At 39.7% G+C, this 20432-nt stretch overlaps 1 protein-coding gene across 3 annotated transcripts; it reads left to right on the top strand.

Annotated features, from left to right (window-relative positions):
- Window positions 1–7952: 7952 nt before the first annotated feature.
- On the top strand, window positions 7953–15266 carry hnrnpa2b1 (heterogeneous nuclear ribonucleoprotein A2/B1). Of its 3 annotated transcripts, XR_004223096.1 has the most exons (12): window positions 7953–8275; window positions 8857–8967; window positions 10018–10164; window positions 10250–10460; window positions 10960–11061; window positions 11428–11505; window positions 11992–12054; window positions 12436–12564; window positions 12661–12789; window positions 13322–13431; window positions 14476–14562; window positions 15075–15266. XR_004223096.1 is itself a non-coding variant. In NM_001016926.3 (11 exon segments), coding segments are annotated over 10 exon segments (984 nt in total). In that variant the 5' UTR covers window positions 8152–8269; the 3' UTR covers window positions 13396–13431; window positions 13580–13949.
- The last annotated feature ends 5166 nt before the right edge of the window (window positions 15267–20432 follow it).

The following is a 20432-nucleotide window of genomic DNA, read 5'->3' as shown; positions in this document are numbered from 1 at the left end:
TAGTCGCCTGCGCAGCATGTGCCATCCCACCGGCAACTTACATTTTCGCAGGTGGGATCGTAGTTTGGGGAGATTAGTCGCCCGTGACAATGGAGATTTGTTGCGGGCGACTAATCTCCCCGTGTGCCAGAGCCCTAAAGGGGGCATTTACTAACTCTCGATTTTTTTCACGATTCATATTTTTTGTTTCCAAAATACGATTTTGACACAGAAAAAAACATGATTTTTTTTTTTTGCAATTTATTATGTAACAAAACCGCAACAAATCCTAAATAACCAAAAATACGTCATCTAAAACCTGTTGAGATCATGTAGAAGTAATTGGCAGATGTCCCTTTTACATCTGGAAGATCTTTCTTTGCTTTATGGTTTTATAGGTTTTCTTAAGTTTTTTTAATGCTATCATTTGTGCAACAATACGAAAAAGTTCCTGTTTTCACATTTTTCTACGTATTTTTTCAGTTCATCCATGTTGATATATGGGCCTTCCCATGTGGCTATATAGGGACCGCCAAAAAACTGCCAACTCAGTCCCTCCAGACTAAGCAAATTGTTGGCCTGTATATTGGGCCAGCTGCAAAGCCTGCCAACCCATATCTGCCCAGATATCAATTGTGCACATTAAAATCCTGTCACATGAGGAACCCATCATTTTGTTAATGGGACCCTTGTCTGTCGGTTCTCCATATGCCCAAAATACAATGAGAAAGCTTGAGAAAGGACCAGGAGGTCTGAAATGTTGCTGTGTCTGTGCCATATGTGAAATAAAGGTGATTTTATGAATAAGAAATGGGAATGCTGCAATTTTGATATATTGGGTCTCCATATGCCCCACTGGATTACTCGATCATTGGCCTCAGAGCCAAAAATTGGAGCAGCCTGATTTGGCCAGCATGTGATTTGCAATAAGGAGTGCTCAACCTGGTTAAATTCTCGGTGAGAGTACCAGGTGCTGAACTGCTAGACCCAAACTGCCTTAGGTCATATACACAGACTATATAGTAAAGAAATCAGCAGCACACTAAATAAGTGATTATCAACGCCACAAAAGTACTTTATATGCAAAGCTGAATGTGTATGGTCACCATAAAGCTGGCTATACAGAGAAAGAGAATAGGATCACCAAACAAGCTTAATCTTCACCCAATTTAGCTACACAGGCGCCATATGATTGAATTACATAGTGGCCCCATGCAAACACACCAGAAGAGGGCTGCAACTATAGCCAATTGTGTTCCTTGCCTGGCAGGATTTTCTAACCTATCCAATATGTGACCAAATCACAGTCAGATATATGTCTTGGCAGCTGTACTTTTAGCCCCACGCACTGGCTAATAAGCTGCTAGTCTGCTTGTGTATGGCCAGCACCGAATACTACACAGAACAAGTTAAAGGTCTTAAAAATGGTTATAATGACATCCAGCTACTTGACCTACAGTTGGACAGTACTGGCTAAATGACAGAGTATAGTCTGATGCATTATTGTATCCATTTTCTATTGTCAAATATACTAACTGAATTTTGTATTGCTTAAAATGTATTTCTAAATAGTGAAAAGTATTCAGAATACCCATGGAAATGAAAGAAAATATCAGAAATAGATATACAGAGCTTTGATGGTAAAATGAAGGAGCTGACATATGGCACATTGCTATACCACTGGGGAGTTAGAATAATTAACAAAATAATATAGTGAAACAAACAAATTATCACTGCAACAAGAGACTTGCTAATGAATGCAATCATGTAAGTTTAGTAACAGGCATATGAAATAAGATAAAAGGTGTAAAGTGAGCCTTAAATGTCACCAGAGTTAACTAACCTTTATATAAAATAAATTCTTGGAGAAATAAAAAACATGGGGAGGAGTCAAAAGTAGATTGCCGGGGGGAAAAGTCTGGGCACCCCTGTTCTTGAGGGAAAAAAACAAAAATTCACCAACCCAGCTCACAGGCTGTGTCAATATATTTTAAGGGCAGCAAGGCTTATAATCGCATATTCTGTAGCATATACTTTAAAGGAGAAGGAAGGAAAGGCTAAGGGGCACATTTACTAACCCACGAATGGTCCGATTGCGTTTTTTTCGTAATGATCGGTATTTTGTGATTTTTTCGGAAATTATTGCGACTTTTTCGTTACCAATACGATTTGCGCGAAAAAACGCGAGTTTTTCGTAGCCTTTCCGAAAGTTGCGCAAAATCTTGCGATTTTTTCGTAGCGTTAAGACTTGCGTGAAAAGTTGCGATTTTTTCGTAGAGTTAAAACTTGCGCGAAACGTCGCGCCTTTTAAGTTTTAACGCTACGAAAAAGCCGCGACTTTTCGCGCAAGTTTTAACGCTACGAAAAAATCACAAGATTTTGCGCAACTTTCGGAATGGCTACGAAAAACTCGCGTTTTTTTGCGCAAGTCGTAATGGCTACGAAAAACTCGCATTTTTTCGCGCAAATCGTATTGGTAACGAAAAAGTTGCGATAATTTCCGAAAAGTCGTAAAGGTGCCGAAAAAATCGCAAAAAATACGAAAAAGTCGCAAAATGTTCGTTTTCCAATCGGAATTTTTCCAATTCGGATTCGAATTTGTGTCTTAGTAAATCAGCCCCATAGTCACTTGGGGTGCTAAAATGTTAGATACCCCCTAGTGACTTTAATCGCTTACCTCGTGCCCCTGTTAGGAGAAAACAGCACCAGCCCGGGTACCTGGAGCGATGCGCTTCCTCCTTCCGGCTTCGTTTCGCTGCGACTAACACAATAGGCGCATGCGCATTAGAGTGAAAAGCCGACTTCTCTGTTAATGTTCGGCTTTTCACTCTACTGCGCATGCGTGTGTGAGCGATACAGGAAGGAGGAAGCGCTCGCTACAGGTACCCCGGGCTGGTGCTGTTCTCTCTGAACAGGGGCACCAGCCTGGGGGAAAAGGTAAGCGATTCAAATCACTTGGGGGTGCCTAACATTTTGGCACCCCCAAGTGACTTTGCCTTTCCTTCTCCTTTAATTTTTTGTTTGTTGGAAGCTTATGACAAAAATTGGCTCCCTTGGCTGCCATGTAAAAACGATCCCCTGCTATTCTTTTCCTTACATGCATGAGGTATTTTCCAGTACAGGTTGGACTAAAAGCCAGGATATGCTTTATTGCCCATTTCATCACTTGTGTATAACAGAAAAAAACCCAGCCACTGCTTTCAAGTTATGTGTGCTCTGTATTTACCAAATCTTTCTCTTATTCTTTTTTATCTAACTCAGTAAAACATTTCAGTTTAAAAATAAATCCAAACACAATCACAATATTTCACTTTTATTATCATGACTTTATTTGTGTCTGAAAACAAAACATCATACATGAAAATAGGGCTCATGTAGAAATATATATATAAATTATTTTGTTAATTGTTTGTTTTACTATCTTGCATTGTATTTTGTACGCATTAAGGTGGCCACACACGTGGCGATTTTCCGATGGTTGCACGAAAGGTCGTTCCAATCGGCCACTAACGTTCAGGGCTGAAACGGCAGATATGGAGGTAGAAACAATAGGATTTCTACCTCCTTCTGCCGATTCAGCTCTGAAGGCAGATTTTGCTCAGGTGCCTTCTATAGCGCCCGATCAAAATCTTTTAACCCGCCGGATCGGCGAGTCGACCGATATCAGCAGCCTCCTGCGATATCGGTCACCTCGCCAACTTGCCATACATGCACTGAATATTGTACGAAACAAGGTTTCGTACAATATTATCAGTGCGTGTATGGCCAGCTTTAGACTTACAGATAAGGAGACATTTGTTATACAGAGGTTTTACTGTGATGTGAAGTTATTTAACCAACTTATTCTCTATCAATAACTGAAGAACTAAGAAAGTTCTTTCCTAATAAAAACAATAGAAAATATTTCCAACACAAACCCTGGTTTCTAAACTCATGTTGACTGCAAGTTTATATTCACCCTTTAAAGGGGTAGTTAATCTGCATGTTAACTGGACAAAAATAAGGGTTGATGTAATGGAGCGTTAGCACACGGGGTTCCTTGTCCCATGAAGGTAATAGCGTTTCCTGTGGGTGACCAAATACCCCAAAATATCTTTGCAATAAAAAGCCTTGAAGTTGCCTGTCCCTTACCAATTAAACCACTTAATGGCAAAAAATTGCAGAAAGTAGGATAATTGCCTGTGTGCCCTCTTACAGGTTTTGGCCAACCTGTGTATTAGGACATAGCCACTGGGCCCTGGGGGGGTAAAAGGGACCTATAGGCACAAATAGTTTAAATATTCTCAGGTGAAAAAACAGACTGTAGCCTAAAGCAATTACACATAAAAGAGATGAGCAAAATTAGTGAAGAGAGGACGTGAGATTAAGAAACCAGGAGCTAGTAAGGGAAATATGTGTTTCTGTGTTGTGAGCTGAGATACTGCAATACCAAATGCAAAAACACGAAGGAAAACGAAAAAATGGAAGGTGTGAACAGAAACATAGTAGTACCTTTTATTTAGGTGCCTATTCTCTAATATTCACATTTATCTGGGCAAATGCCTAAACAATGTAACACCATCCATTTGTAATGGTAATGTGTCTTTACCTGGGTGTGTCATCTATATGTCTTTGTTCTCTTTTGATATGCTGGCTAAAGCAACAAAGGAGCTGCGCACATAATAAACCTGTACCTACTCAAAAAAAGGAAGTCTTGTAACATTGTGTAAATTAGAACTGTAATAATATACCCTGTTCATAAGCAGTGATTATATTAAAGCATTTAACCTCGAGGACATAGTTGGACAACTATCATTTATGGTTTGTATATAAGCAACCTGCTGTATTTGCATTTACAGGACTATGTTTTTTTCTCTCTCTCTCTATATATATAGAGAGAGAGAGAGAATGACTATGCTGGCACATTTTAGATGTTGGGTTTACAGGAGTACATGTACTACACCTATGTCTGCACAGGGTATTCTATATATTCTGCTTGTTTTAGGCCACAAAAGCAAATACATTTATAGTGTTAATTATAGCAGAATCCTTCAAATTCAGATTTGCACAGAAAGGATGTTCTGCACCAATAATGAATTATTACAAGCAAAGAAAGCAATGCCTATTTCCAGTTAATTTCCCCCTCAGTTACACACTTTATTAACCAGTTGAACTATCCAGGTTATCAATTAGCTTTGATAATTCTTTTCAATTGTGATAATTTCCAATTGCCATTAAATATTTTTTATAACGTGACTAATTGCCCTTCTATGGTCAGATGGAAAAAGTGGTGCTGAGAACCTGCTTAGGGCAATGACACACGCTAGTCAATGATACAAAATAGATAATGCTGATAATTACTAATAATTGTCAGTATTCTCAGTATTGTCTATGGCAGGGTATTTTCTGGCATTTAGTAGCCACGATAAGTAGGTGTCTACAAGTAGCTCCACGTGTCATAGCCCTTGACTTGGATATGTATAAAGCTGATGTCCCTTGGTGATATTTATTCACGCACAATAGATCTCTGCTACCGTGGGTGACTAATGTCTCCTAAAGCCTTTCCATCGGCAACAATATGAATCGCTGGTGGTTGAAGTTGTGCAAAGTTGCCTGCAGGAGGAAACTTTGCATGACTTCAGAAAACTGAATGCAAAGGGCTTTCCACCAGCGATTGTATCAAATTGTTGCTGGTGGAAAGGCATTTTGGAGAGATTGGTCTGTAATTCAACAGTGGTTATATAAATGTAGAGTTATACATTTATATAAATACAGTATAAGCAGTCAGAATAAAATGTAACCCGTGTAGTGTCCACCTGGTGTGTCCAGAAGTATAGAGGATCTAGTGAGGATTCTGACTGATTTATATTTGCAATTAGAACAGAGCATAAAAGGTTAGACAAGTAAGCCTATTTAAAGATTTTGCTGTTGGGCCCAATATTCTTTAGGTATTTCCTTACCTGTGTACATACAAGCAGAGGGAGCACAACCTAGCTGTTGCCTATTAATGCTGAGTAAATGTATATCAAAAGCAGTGAAAGAAAGATGTGCAATTATACACAGATGGGAGGCAGAGTAATCCATCTGGTGCTTTGTTCCTTGCACATGGGAGGGATCATAGCACAGCAGTCTCTCTGTATATGCAGATGAGAGACAGCCATCTGGCACCCTAGTATGTAAATATAGTAGCCAATAAATGCAGAACAGCAAGTTCCCTAGTACTGTATATACAGATGGGTGAGAGTACACAATAAACTATTTAGCTTTATGCAGGAATGAGTGTAACTTATTAAGGTTTGCAATCAGCCTAACCTTTTTTTAAACAGGATCCCTAAGGCTACTTTCACACGGGGATGGCTTGCGAATAAACGCAGGCTGAGAGTCCACCCCTACAATTGAAAAATCTTATTGTTGTGCCTGCACCTACCTAGAGCAAATTGCTTCAACCTAGGTGCAGGCACACTAAGTAGAATTCAGAGCAAAACTACATACTGTGCCACACTAAGTAGAATTCAGAGCAAAACTACATACTGTGCCAACTACATACTGTGCCAACGCAATGGCTCCTGGTACAGGCACAGGTATCAGATTTTTCAAGTATTAGGGCAGATTCTCAGCCTGTATTTATATGCCCTCTGTGGCATTATCTGTGATGTACAATTTCTATAACAAAACAATGGGCCTCTAGCTTCTGCAGCTTGGCCCAAGACTCAGGATACTGTCTAAGTAATTTTTGGGAACCCCTTAAGAGCAACTGCTTCATCAAATTTGCTCTATGCATGTAAAGGGAATGACAAACAATATATGGCAAAACCATAATTGAAACATTTTCAATGTTTACAATCAGTGTTCCATAGCTTTATAAAATACCACACAAGCAATTTGTATTGCTGGTAACACTTGCAATTTATGCTCTCTCTGTTGCTAAGTGTGCTTTAGGAACTGTCAGGGAAATTTAGTTACCAGAGACCACTTGTGGTGAACGACAAATTTATTTGACATGAGCTTCATGGATTCCAAGCTCACCAAGAGTCAGAACCCTGAACAAAGAAATAGGGTTTATATGGACTTTTACATAAGAAGTAGTATGGGAGTAAGGAGTTAATGGTGGGAGAGCATAAAGATATCGCTCCAGAAAAACAAAGAACTGCTCTTACAGCCAAACAGGTGGCCCTACCCTCAAGGCCTGGGTGTCCATTCAAGTCGGGGAAAATCCAAATACGGAACAACAAAACATATAGTAGGCAGGCACTCCGGAAAAATCCAACAAGTTGTAGAAAGCAGCAGCCAAAAAGGAATTAGTATAAAAAGGTATAAAGTTTATTTAGACCATATGTAAAAGCACTGGGAAGCCTTACGCGTTTCGTACCATAGGGTACTTAATCATAGGCTGAAAGACACAGAATTTTATTCTGCCTCAATACTTTTTGTGTTGAATCAGAATCACCCAAGATTGCTCTTGATGTCCTCTGCGCCAATTCCAATAGCAGATTTCTGACCAGACTTTCTCACACACTTTTTGCAACATTGTTGCAAAGAGCTGCTCTTCCTTAGACTACTTTAAGTGATGGGAGCAGTAGAGCAGTACCAAAGCAAACTGCACTGATAGAAACAAAAATTCAACTGGACCAAAAAATGTTTAAATATAGCACCAGTTGTGTAAGGGAAGCCCTGTTATGGATGGAAAAGTGCTGACATTTATATCTTTATTTAGTTACACTATTGCAATATTATTTACAGCTGTACTACTACACATTTCATTTAAAGTAGGGATATAGAAATGAACGAAACCGTGTTTTTTAACTGAAACTAAATCCATTACCCAGTAAGTGACCCCATTGTACATCGAATGAAAATACCCACAAAGCCCCCGAATTCCCTCCTCCCCTTCTATTATATCTTTTTTTTTTTTCATTCCGGGTCTTTGTCAGAAGCGCGTATAACGATTCTTAAAACCATTACGATGAAAATGTTACCAGGCTGAGTTCTAATTGCGCTTCCCTAAGCAATGTACGTAACACCCTGCTTAGTTCTCATTGTTACTTTGAAAAACGTCACGTTAATTCCATATTGAATTGGATCGGGTTACGCCAACGGTCTTTGGCCTTAGCTCCTCCCTGCACATGTCCATTGGCGAGTTACGGGTGACGTACTTAGCAGCAGGGGCGTGTTATATCGCCTGCGTCGAAGCTTCTGGAGAAAGCAGAGCTCGTCAGTCGCCATTTAATCCTAGCTGCGGAGCGGGATATCTAGTCACAGCCAAGGCTTGCGCAAATTTATTTATTCGCGTATTTATCTAGTTGCAGCCGTCATGGAGGTAAGATTTCTGTAATTGTATCACCTATTTGAAATGAATCTATGTGGAATAACAGGCATAGTAATATGCAGGTGTTGCAGCTTACGCGGATTGGGGTGCTAATACAATTGTTTCGCATCTGTTTCGGTGCAAATGAATGGTATTTAGATGTATAGAGATAATGTTTCTACTGTGAGCGCTAATGTACTGTGAGAAGCCGAACTGAGCTGCAGTTACTGGGTTGTTGTTCCGACATTACATCGAGGGTGCAGGTAGTTGTATGTAGACCGCAGTGGAAGATCAGCCTCAGAATATGAATATGCGTGCTTGTTGCAGATAATGGCGGCTTCGCGGCCGCCATCTTGTCTTGGCTGCTGCAGTAGTTCTGCTGCGATCTGGGCTCACGTGATGCGCTGGGCGGCCCGGTGCCGGCATTCTGCTCTAGATGCGCACCACATTTTATTGCCGAAGCACGGCGAAAAAATAGTAATAATGTACCTAATGGCTCTCTCATACTCTGCATTGAAGTTAGGCCCTAAAGTGCTGCTTACTGCGTGTGCACAGAAAAAACTTCCATTTTACCGTTTATTCTATATTTATAGAGAGAAAAGGAACAGTTCCGCAAGCTATTTATTGGCGGGCTCAGCTTTGAAACAACCGAGGACAGTCTGCGGAATTACTATGAACAATGGGGGAAGCTTACAGACTGTGTGGTAAGTACTGGGGTGCCCGGCGGTACCCATCTTTAGCCCTTAGCAACAGTTACCCCATACATGCCAGTATTCCGAATCCTTTCCACAAAATACAGAGCCTATTGTGCTACTCCTATAAAGCTACAGAATTGTGGGTTGTAAAATCTTAAAGGGACAGTATTCCCTCCCCCCCCATTAGATTTTGCTGAAGGTACTTTCTGATATTTTATTTACAATTTTTTAAACTAAGCATGGAGATTCAATCTGCCTCCTATTGATTGCCAGATATACCCCTCCCCCTGCATAATGGAGGTTGCTTGCAACAGGGGCACAACAAAGGCCAGGGAAGGGGGTTGCCTACTAGTAATCACAAATTCCCCCTGCCTGTTTTATTTAAGACAGTCTTTGTTTTTATTTGATTTTTTTTTTTACACTTAATATGGAGATTATCAGAGCAAAGGTACCCCTTCCCCCAATGCATAAACAATGCTTGCTTACAGTATAGTCACAAAGAGGCATGGGGGAGGGTTGTATACCTGCAATTCTTTACTTGCAAGGGCTAAATCTGGTGTGGCTTCCATTTCTCTTTTTAGCTCTATGAAAATTTAAACACAAAGTAGGAAGTACATTTGAATAAGCCCTATTAGTTGTGCTCCGTTTTAATAAGGGTATATTCTCCTTTTAATCTGCATGTGGCCCAGTTCCTATATCTAATAAAATGGTCACAAATGAGTTTCTTTAAAATATTTAGCATGCCTTAAGCGTGTGGGTATGCATGAGCTGATTGCTTAATCTATAATATATAGTATCAGCCCTGTTTGAGGCAAGAAGTGGTAGATGCTGCAGTTTTTGATATGACTGAAAAATCAAAGCTGACTGATTTCAGGCCAGATTTTGGTTGGGAGGACTCTTTGGTGCTCATACACTGGCAGATAAGCTACCAATTCGGTCTAAAGGACTAAAATTGGCAAGTTTATGGCCACCTTTTTAAAGTGCGGTTATTATGTAATGCCTATATCTCATGGAAAGATACATGCAATAGTCTTGCAACATTGTTTTTCCCCACTCCAGGTCATGAGAGATCCTGCAAGTAAAAGATCCAGGGGGTTTGGATTTGTAACATTCTCTTCCATGGATGAAGTCGATGCATCTATGGCAGCACGCCCACATACTATCGATGGCAGAGTGGTCGAGCCTAAGCGAGCTGTTGCCAGAGAGGTAATGTGTCTTGTGTGAGAATTATTTTTTTTTTTTATATAACTTTCATTTGAAGCAGAGATAAAATATTAAATGCTTTTTGCAGGAATCTGCCAAACCTGGTGCCCATGTCACTGTTAAGAAATTGTTTGTTGGTGGCATTAAGGAAGACACAGAAGAGCATCACCTTAGAGAGTACTTTGAAGAATATGGCAAAATTGAGAGCATTGAAATCATTACTGACAAACAGTCTGGAAAGAAGAGAGGCTTTGGATTTGTGACATTTGATGATCACGACCCAGTGGATAAAATAGTTTGTAAGTACATTTTGTAGTTACGGGAGTGTTAGGAAAATTTTAAAGCAACATTAACACCACAATGTGTTAAGGTAATTCAAATGTATTGTTGCCATGCACTGCTAAAGGTGGCCATACATGGGCAGATTTTAGCTGCTGATTTGGGTCCTTCAGACCGATTTGGCAGCTCCTCTGCCCGGGCACCCCTGACAGGTCTAACTGGGTGACGTTGGTCTAAAACTGGGCAGGTTTTATGTTCCATCAGATTGGTGACCATATTGGTTCATTGATGTAGTCCTTGGTCCGACAGCGGTGACTGTTCATCGTTGTAATTTGATCATTTGGCCTTAGGGCCAGCAGTTTTATTTACAAAAAACTACAGTAGTGTTTCTGAAGCAAGCACAACTTTTACCAGTGCAGGGCAACAGTACATTATATATTACTTTGTGCTTTTTGGATGTTACTTTTTTTTTTTTTATATGTAAATGTTATTTTGTAATATGCATAATTTAATTTGTAGTGCAAAAGTATCACACGATAAATGGGCATAATGCAGAAGTAAGAAAAGCCTTATCCAAGCAAGAAATGCAAGATGTTCAGAACACCCGAAATAGTAGAGGAGGTAAGAACATAATGTTACTTTTTATAAGCAGAAGTGTTTTTTCCTCTGTTGTGGAATAATCTCTCCCATAGACTTTTAAATGGAATTCACATTTTTAAAAAGGATTTCCTTTTTTTCTCTGAAGTATAACAGTATTTTGTACTTGATCCTAAAATATAATACATCCTTACTGGAGCTAACTCAGTGTTACTGGGTATGAAGATCCAAATTACTAAAAGACCCCTTATATAGAAAACCCCAGTTCTTGTGTATTCTGGATGACTGGTCCAATACCTGTACTGTTGAGAAGACACTAGGTTGCTCCAGGCTTTCTTGTATATTCAGGTGCTTGTTAGCGCATTCTTACGATTGATATATTAATTTTAGGTAACTTTGGATTTGGAGATTCACGAGGTGGTGGAAACTTTGGTTCCGGACCAGGGGGCAACTTCAGAGGATCATCTGGTATGTGGTTAGGTCTGCATGTCTGGGAATATCCAGCATAAGAAGCATTCAAATATTGCCCGTGTTAGCTTTAGATTGCACTACTATAGGGTTATTTGGGGTCAGATATTTATGGACCTTACTCTGAAACTTTCTTTTGCTGCAGGGAAAGTGATAAATTGGCTTTCTTACTTTAGCTGCATCCCTTAGCGAGATCTGCAAAGAATCCTAGCAACTTAGAATGCAGTCGTGAGGTTGCAATTGAGGGTTTATAGTTTTGTTAGCCTTTTTATGATGCAAGTCTAATGCAAATCAAACTTTATAATTTGGAAACCTTTTTGCCTACCACACTTTGTAGTTTTGTAATGGATAGCAATAGAAGCTTATCTGATACAAAATGGAGAAATGTTTTAGTTTTAGTTTATATTTAGTGCCGTGGTTCTTTAAAACAGTTCTAAAATTTATTTGAAAAAACGGTTCACTAACTGTAAGCATTTATCTTGGCAGATGGTTATGGAGGTGGACGTGGGTATGGTGATGGCTATAATGGATATGGTGGTGGTCAAAGCGGTACGTATCTAAAGGAGGCGCATCCTGAATGAAAATAGATCAGTTATATTCTAATAAGTTATCCAACAAAAAAACAATATTCAGTTGTCATACATTAGATCACTTTCTAGAAAGAAGATGGTCTTACATTTCTTCCTGTAACAAGGAAATGACACCTCTGACCATTTGTTTACTGATAAGGGCTTGCATACAAGAATAAATGGGTTTAATGCTATTCATGGCTCTCTACAGGCCTATGCACGTGAAAACCTTGCATAAAACTAGGGTATTTGGTTGGCAAGGAAGTTTATTTTATTGCTGGGTAAACTGTTCTAGACTTGTCTGTACACTGCTACAATCTTAATTTTAATTGTTGGATTTTATTAATTTTTTCTTTTAAAGGTGGCAGCTTTGGAGGTGGACCTGGATATGGAGGAGGGCGAGGAGGATATGGAGGTAGCCCTGGCTATGGCAACCAAGGAGGAGGAGGAGGTGGCGGCTATGGGGGAGGCTATGACAACTATGGTGGAGGTAATTGAACTGGCTAATTGCCACCTCACCCACCCCCCCCTTTTTTTTTTTTTTTTTTTTTTTTTTTTTGTGTGTTCTGACTTATTTCTCTTGTAGGAAACTACGGTGGTGGCGGAAGCTACAATGACTTTGGGAACTATAACCAACAGTCTTCCAGTTATGGACCAATGAAAAGTGGAGGAAACTTTGGTGGAAACAGGAGTATGGGAGGACCATATGGAGGAGGTAAGGATCAGATTGTAGGAGTGGCTAGCATGTATGGCAGGGGTGTCAAACTCAATCATATAAGGGGCAGTATTCAAAAACATAGACTGTCTCCGGCCACACTTTTTAATAAGATACTGTACGGTCAGGCACGGTCACCAGGGGCCACATAAAGCAGCCAGAAGGGCTGTATTTAGCCAGTGCGCCTTGTTTGACACGTGGGGTTATCCACTGGGTTGAGTCCCCTACCAATTGGACCACAGTGTGATGTGGCCCTTGTTTAATGGGGATATCTATTCAGCTTATTTGTCTTGTGGTGGGGGGGGGGGGGGCAATTAGCAGGAAATATTAATGTTTTTAATATTTACGGACTGTAATATACCATGGCATTTGTCATCAACTTGTCTCCCCTTTTGCAGTCAGGCACACCTCTACCCTGTGATTCTGCAGCTTTTTTTGAGTAGTTTATATCTTCCTGTAGAGTTTTTTTGTTTGTTTGTTTTTTTTTTTTTCTTTCCACTTAAAATTAAATAAAATCTTTTTCTTTTATAAGGGAACTATGGTCCCGGTAGTGGTAGTGGTGGTGGAAGTGGCGGTGGCGGATATGGAGGAAGAAATCGCTATTAGATATTTAATAAAAAAAATTTTAATCACTCCTCTGGGGTAAGTAACAAGGAATTGGAAAATGTTTGATTCAAACTATTCAGGCATCTAGCAACAGGATTAAGCTTGAGAGGCTAGAACTGTCTTTGAATTGGCTAGTTGGATAACAGCATAACCTATTTTTTACTTTTTACTTCTATTGAAACAGGCTTCACTGTATAAATAGGAGAGGATGAGAGCCCAGAGGTAACGCAGCTGCAGGTTATCGAGTTAACAATGTTAAGGAGACTTATCTCAGTCATGCATAATACATGCAGTGATATGACAGAAGACACCAGAGCAGATGCAGAGAGCCATTTTGTGAATGAATTGGAATATATTTAAGTACATTACCTTACGATGGAGGAAGGACTGTAAATTATATGCCTTTGAGTCAGATTCATAGGTTTTTAACTGTTTGTTGTAGTGGTTTATTGTAAAGAGTGCAGCAGCATTCCTTTTGATAATGTTAATTTTTTTTAAGTTTGTATAGTTAAGCTGTTGTACACTTTCATTTAATAAAATAATTCAAACGGAAACTGTCTTTCTAGATTTGTGTGTAATGAGGCAAGGAGTAGTAAATGTTTTATGTCAAGTATGTGTTTGCTTTCAGTCTTAAGGAGCAAAGTATAGAGATAACAAAGGGGGTATCTCTGCAAAGAGACACCTGCTTAGATCTTTAGATGCATCTGCTTCTTCAATGGCAAGGAAAGGAATAAACCCCAGCGAGGTACTCTGCCCAGGGACACAGGTCTAGTGCAAAAGAAACCCCTGAAAGCGACTTCTAAGTTCAGACTTTAAAAACTGAGCAAACGTTCTGGATAAAACTTTGTGCTACTCTAGATTAAGGATGGCAACGAAAGCTGAGGGGTAGAACAAATAGTTTTATACTTCTGTAGGTAAGACCTTTTCTTTCTTTCCACGCAAAGATAATAGTATACAGTATAGTATATTCTGTATTTAGTTAACGCCTGAAAAGACTTATTTTAAACTTTAATATTAAAATGCTTACTAAATTGTAGCAATGTATGAACTGGGTTTTCTTTTTCTCTTGCTGGATTTTAGCTTTTGGGCTTGAACATAAGACAAGCAGAAGCTTCAGTTCAACAAATGTGCATGAGGTCGTCTGTCAGCCTTCAGGAAAGACTGCAGGTAATAGAATAAGAAATTCTTGCACACATCATGTACATATATTCATGGTACAGGAGATTCTAGCTATATTAAAGTGTTCATTATTTAAAATTAACCTTTTGTATGATCTGTACAGCAGTAGCCTATGACAGTTAGAATTGGATTTGGCTTTGAATTGTGCATCTTAAAGGTTATTGCTGAGCTACTGTATGCTTCTGTCCACAAACAGTATATGTTATATATTTATATTTTAGATATAGATAATAGCCAAGAAACCTACTTAAGTGTCAAGTCCAAACGGAAACTGTAGGGGGAACAAACGTCTTAGGCTGGAATCCAGACCCCAGTGCTGTGAGGTAGTGCTGGCCACTGCCATGCATAGCATGTGAGGCTTATTTAAGATTACTGTAAATACATGTAATCTAGAGGGGAAATAAAGTTACATGGGGGGAGTGTTATGCATGTTAACTTGTCTTTTTACACATAACTCTGGAAATTTGTTTTTTAAACTATTCATTTTTTTCATCCAACAGTTGAAGCAAGAAATACTGGAATTTTTTTTTTTTTTTTTTTTTTTTTTTTTTGCTGTTACTGCTGCAGGTCAACAGTGTCTTCCTCCAGTTCTTGAAGGAATTTCTTAATATGGAAACCAATTTTACCTTTTTATCTAGCACTACAGGCTGGAACTGTCTAGATTCTAATAAAACTTTTATATATTTCAAAAATGTTTCCTTTTTCATTTACACTTATTTCAGCACTGAACTGTCGCAGAGCGCCAGAGTCTGATAGATACATATCTAATTATATTAAAAAAAAAATAGATAAGCTCTGATTTAGCGTTAACTATTTGCTGGGGTTACCCCCTTAACTGCCAGCATTAAAGATTGTGTACACTATGTAATATACCTGGATGGGAAAGTGGCTTAGTGTGGTACCTGTACTGGTTTTGGAAGGCTTATTTGCTCTACCAACTGGGCAGAAATAAAGTGAAGGCTTGAATAGAAGTATTTTACTTGAGGCTTAAGGAGTAATGATATTAAATGCCTTAACATGCCAATAACTGCTTGTCTATTTGGTCAGACAATACCAAAAAATGTTTTGCCATACTATTATATCTTACTGTTGCTAAAAACTTAAATTTAACATAGCCGGTTAAATGGGTTGATAAAAGACGCACATGTCTATGGTGCTTGACCTTTAATGGCTCTTTACACAAATGTTTCATTCAACATCCCCCTGTGGTGGATCTTTCATGTGTTCCACTGCAGCCCATTGTTTCATATTGCTTGCTGAGATGTATGTTAGCATTAAATATGCGGGTGGAACACAAGATTTTTTTTTTTTTCATGTGAACACAAGGAAATCCCCCCTAACTCTCCCCGCCCCCCCCTTAGTAGCTTAAAGACTTGTGGTGAAACCAAACATGGACGAACCAGAATGGACGATCTCCTTGCTTAAAGGAACAGTAACACCAAAAAATGAAAGTGTATAAAAATAATTAATATATTATATACTATTGCTCTGCCCTGCTAAAAGTTGTGTGTTTTCTTCATAAACACTACTGCAGTTATATAAATACCCTGCTGTGTAGCCATGGGGGCAGCCATTTAAATTGAAAAAAGGAGAAAAGGCACAGGTTACTAAGCAGATAACAGATAAGTAGCATAGATTCCCATTGTATTCTACACAGTTTATCTGGTATCTTATGTAACCTGTGCCTTTTCTCCTTCTTTCAATTTAAATGGCTGCCCCCATGGCTACACAGCAGCTATTTCTATTAACTATAGTAGTCTTTCTGAAGCAAACACGCAACTTCTACCAGTGCAGGGCAACAGTACATTATATTTTAATTATTTTAAAACATTTTTATTTTTTAGTGTTACTGTTCCTTTAAGTGCTAACCTGTTACTGCAACAGTATGTACAGCATCTCCTGACATGCCTAAATGTGATTTACATGCAGTAAGACTTTGGATATGTTGCTTATATTCAGACTGAAATTATCTAATGTGCCTTATCTGGTTTCACTAATAGTCACACGAAATTTACAGGCAGCAGTGCTGTAAATATGAATGAGCCCTTTGTATAGGCCCCTAGTCTAAGGCTTCCATCTGTCCCTGTGTGGCGGGGATCAATCCCGTTTCAGAACTGCAGTCCCTTGGGGATAATGTTACTGTTTGCAATCCCTGGGCTGGCAATGGTGCCCCGCGATTCAGGAAGTCGGAACCTTAATTTTGCATCTGCCCTGTATTTTAGAGCAGCACAGATATTGGGGAGCTTTCTGCCCAATCCCTGCTCGACACTCGGTGTAGAACCGTCCTGTCTCTCTGCCTATCAAGGCAAGGAAGGCAGCTGTGGAATGATGATCTTCCAGTGTTTGATGCACATTTTAAAACCGTAGAAAAGACAGTTTCTATGCTTATTAACATGCTCCAGTTGTGTGAGGCCTATTGAAGGTATGATCAGCAGCTCATATGCTGTAAGGGAAGCCTTTACCTGCAGGAAAAGTGGTTTCTTCTGTCTGCTCTAATCCTGCCTGCCTTATCAGTGCAGCTGCCTAAAGTTCCGTGGAGAATACGTCACATGACAGCACAAAGAAGCAGAAACAGTAGGGTAGTAAGCAGCAGGATAGTGTGTGAGAATTAAACTGCCTCTGTTTTTTATTGCAGTATGGCTTTGTAAATACAAGTGGAGCTCACTTTCTGTGATGTTCTCTATTAACAGTAAGGTCTTTATTGATGACTTGCTACTTCTGCCACAACTCTCAATAGTCAGCTATTGGCTTTGTTCCCAGTAACCTTTCTCTATTTACCCAGTGACCTCTGAATTTCTTGTCACTTCTCCATGTACTTTCTACCTCCCCCATCAGGTGAATCCCAAGCTGACACTGCCCCAACTTGCTATTTATCAGTTTCTCCTGTGTGTTTAGGGGTTTTATTCATTAATATGGCACTTAATTTATTCCACCCCGGGATGTAACTATAGACAAACGGATACATTAAAAAAAAACAAAAATTTTTTTAAAAATTTAAATTGGCACTGTGTTCATCCTGCTATAATTTCTGGGGTATTATACATGGAATTGCCACTGTGTCATCCTGTTATGGGGTATTATACAAGAAATTGCCACTGTGTCATCCTGCTATGGGTTCTGGGGTATTATACAAGAAATTGCCACTGTGTCATCCTGCTATGGGTTCTGGGGTATTATACATGAAATTGTCACTGTCTCATCCTGCTATGGGTTCTGGGGTATTATACATGAAATTGTCACTGTCTCATCCTGCTATGGGTTTTGGGGTATTATACATAAAATTGCCACTATCAACCTGCTATGGGTTTTGGGGTATTATACATGAAATTGCCACTATCAACCTGCTATGGGTTCTGGGGTATTATACATGAAATTGCCACTGTCTCATCCTGCTATGGGTTTTGGGGTATTATACATGAAATTGCCACTATCAACCTGCTATGGGTTTTGGGGTATTATACATAAAATTGCCACTGTCTCATCCTACTATGGGTTTTGGGGTATTATACATGAAATTGCCACTATCAACCTGCTATGGGTTCTGGGGTATTATACATGAAATTGCCACTGTCTCATCCTGCTATGGGTTTTGGGGTATTATACATGAAATTGCCACTATCAACCTGCTATGGGTTCTGGGGTATTATACATGGAATTGCCACTGTCTCATCCTACTATGGGTTTTGGGGTATTATACATGAAATTGCCACCATATTCTTCCTTCTATTAAGTTTTGTGGGCATTATAAATTACATTTGTATGCATCATAACCCTTATGATTCATTATCTTTCACTGTTTTTGATGTGCTTGGGTGGCCAATACTCATTGTCTGTCACTGTATATAATATGCCATACTGTGTATATTATGTAGTGGTACCTGTGTAATGTGCTCCAACACATAGCTACATATGAACTGAGAGCATATCTAAAAAGAAAAAAGCATGGGGCTGACAGGTTATGGAACTGCAAGCTGACTTCAAATATCCTCATATTTTACATCATGAGGAACATTGTTTATAATACATCACTAAGCACCAATTATAACCGGGCCGGTGTTCCTGTTAGCGGAAAACTGCACTGGCTCAGGGTATGTCTGTAGAGTAACGCATCATAATCTTCATGGAGAAGCTGCGCTAGCACTGTGGTTATCTTTACAGTAAATCGTACTGTAGGCGGTAGAGGTGTTTTAGGACACACTGCTGTCTGAATTACACACAGAGAAAGATGTCCTGTGCATCAAGGCACCAACTAGTTAAACACATACCCAGCAGGGATCTGTTACTTATTATAAGCAGTGCTGCCCCCTTTTGCGCCCCCCCCAACGTAATTGTGTGTTCTTCTTAGACAGGGATCCCCAACCTTTCTAACTCGTGAGCCACATTCAAATGGAAAAAGTGTTGGGGAGCAACACAAGCATGGAAAAAGTTCCTGGGGGTGCAAATAAGAGCTATAATTGGCTATTTGGTAGCCCCTATGGGGACTGGCAGCCTACAGGAGGCTCTGTTTGGCTTTACACTGGGTTTTATGCAACCAAAAGTTGCCCCCAAGCCAGAAATTAAAAAATGAGCACCTACTTTGAAGCCACTGGGAGCAACATCCAAGGGGTTGGAGAGCAACATGTTGCTCACGAGCCACTGGTTGGGGATCACTGTTCTTAGATCACATACAGAGTAGTGGGGAGAGGTCCCCATTGCTTCGTATGTTAGCAAAATTTCAGTGTGGCTTGGGCAGCATGCTGCCCTAGTCCCTCACCACAAATCCAGACCTGGTTATAAAGGATACCAATATCTGATGCACTATGCAACATCTAAACAGGCTTACTAATGGCAGTGGTACACAGATTAGTCGCCCTGATAAATCTTCATTGTCTCCCCGCAATGCCATCCCACAGGTTAGAATGTAAATCACCAGTGGGATGGCATACGCGTCACTGCGATGTCCCGAAGTTGCCTTGGGGCGACTAATCTCCCTGTGTACCAAGGGTACAGTAATCTAACTGCACACACAATGTGTTTAATATGGGACCCACACAGTAATTACTGCCCCCCCCCCCACATTTGGTTGGGTCTGAAGAGTGTACTTCATTGGTGTACCTTCAACATGCATTTTAAGTGATGAAAACAACTTGTGTGGTGTGTTTGTAGGCCAAATGAGAGGGCTAGGCATCCCTGTGAATTGTAACAGCCAATACTAGTCTGAACCAGATCTCCTGTCCAAATAGTGACATGGCTGAGAAGGAAAGCCCAAGGTAGCAGCACAGGTGTATAGCCACTATCAGTATCTAACAGTACAATGCCAGTAATATTATTCTCCAGTCATATTTTGCAATGCATAAAACAAGTTTAGTTGTGCATATTTACCATGCTGTAACCCATAGCAACCAACCAGAAATTAAGAGTGTTACAAACTAATGGCTAATGTCTAGTTGCTATGGGTTACTGCACTAGTTCAGCATTCAGCCCAATTGTGCTTTGTTAGCAAGCGCTCATCCAAGTGTCATCCAAAATGTAATGATGCAGTTTTCATATTTTGAGGTGCTACATACTCTGGCAAATCATTTGTGTGTGGGGTATCAGACTATTCAGAAGACCTAAATCCTTACAATTCCAGTTCAGCTAACTCCTTCAGACAAGCTATCACTCCTGTGCTCCTGATTTAGAACTAATTAAACGTAAACATCATATAGAATAATGGAGAACACCTGAGACTGCAGGACTTTGCTGCAAATTAGTATATATATATATATATCAGTCTGCGAATATTCTTTAATAGGCCACTTATTATGATATAAATTATCTGTTGGTTAAGTATTCATTCTGGAGGTATAGTTTCCCTTTAATGAGCAGTAGCAATCATA

The sequence above is a fragment of the Xenopus tropicalis genome, chromosome 6 (assembly GCF_000004195.4).
Source record: "Xenopus tropicalis strain Nigerian chromosome 6, UCB_Xtro_10.0, whole genome shotgun sequence".
NCBI lineage: Eukaryota > Metazoa > Chordata > Amphibia > Anura > Pipidae > Xenopus > Xenopus tropicalis.
The sequence above is the reverse complement of the archived record's forward strand: the minus strand, read 5'-3'. Positions and strand labels throughout refer to the sequence as shown.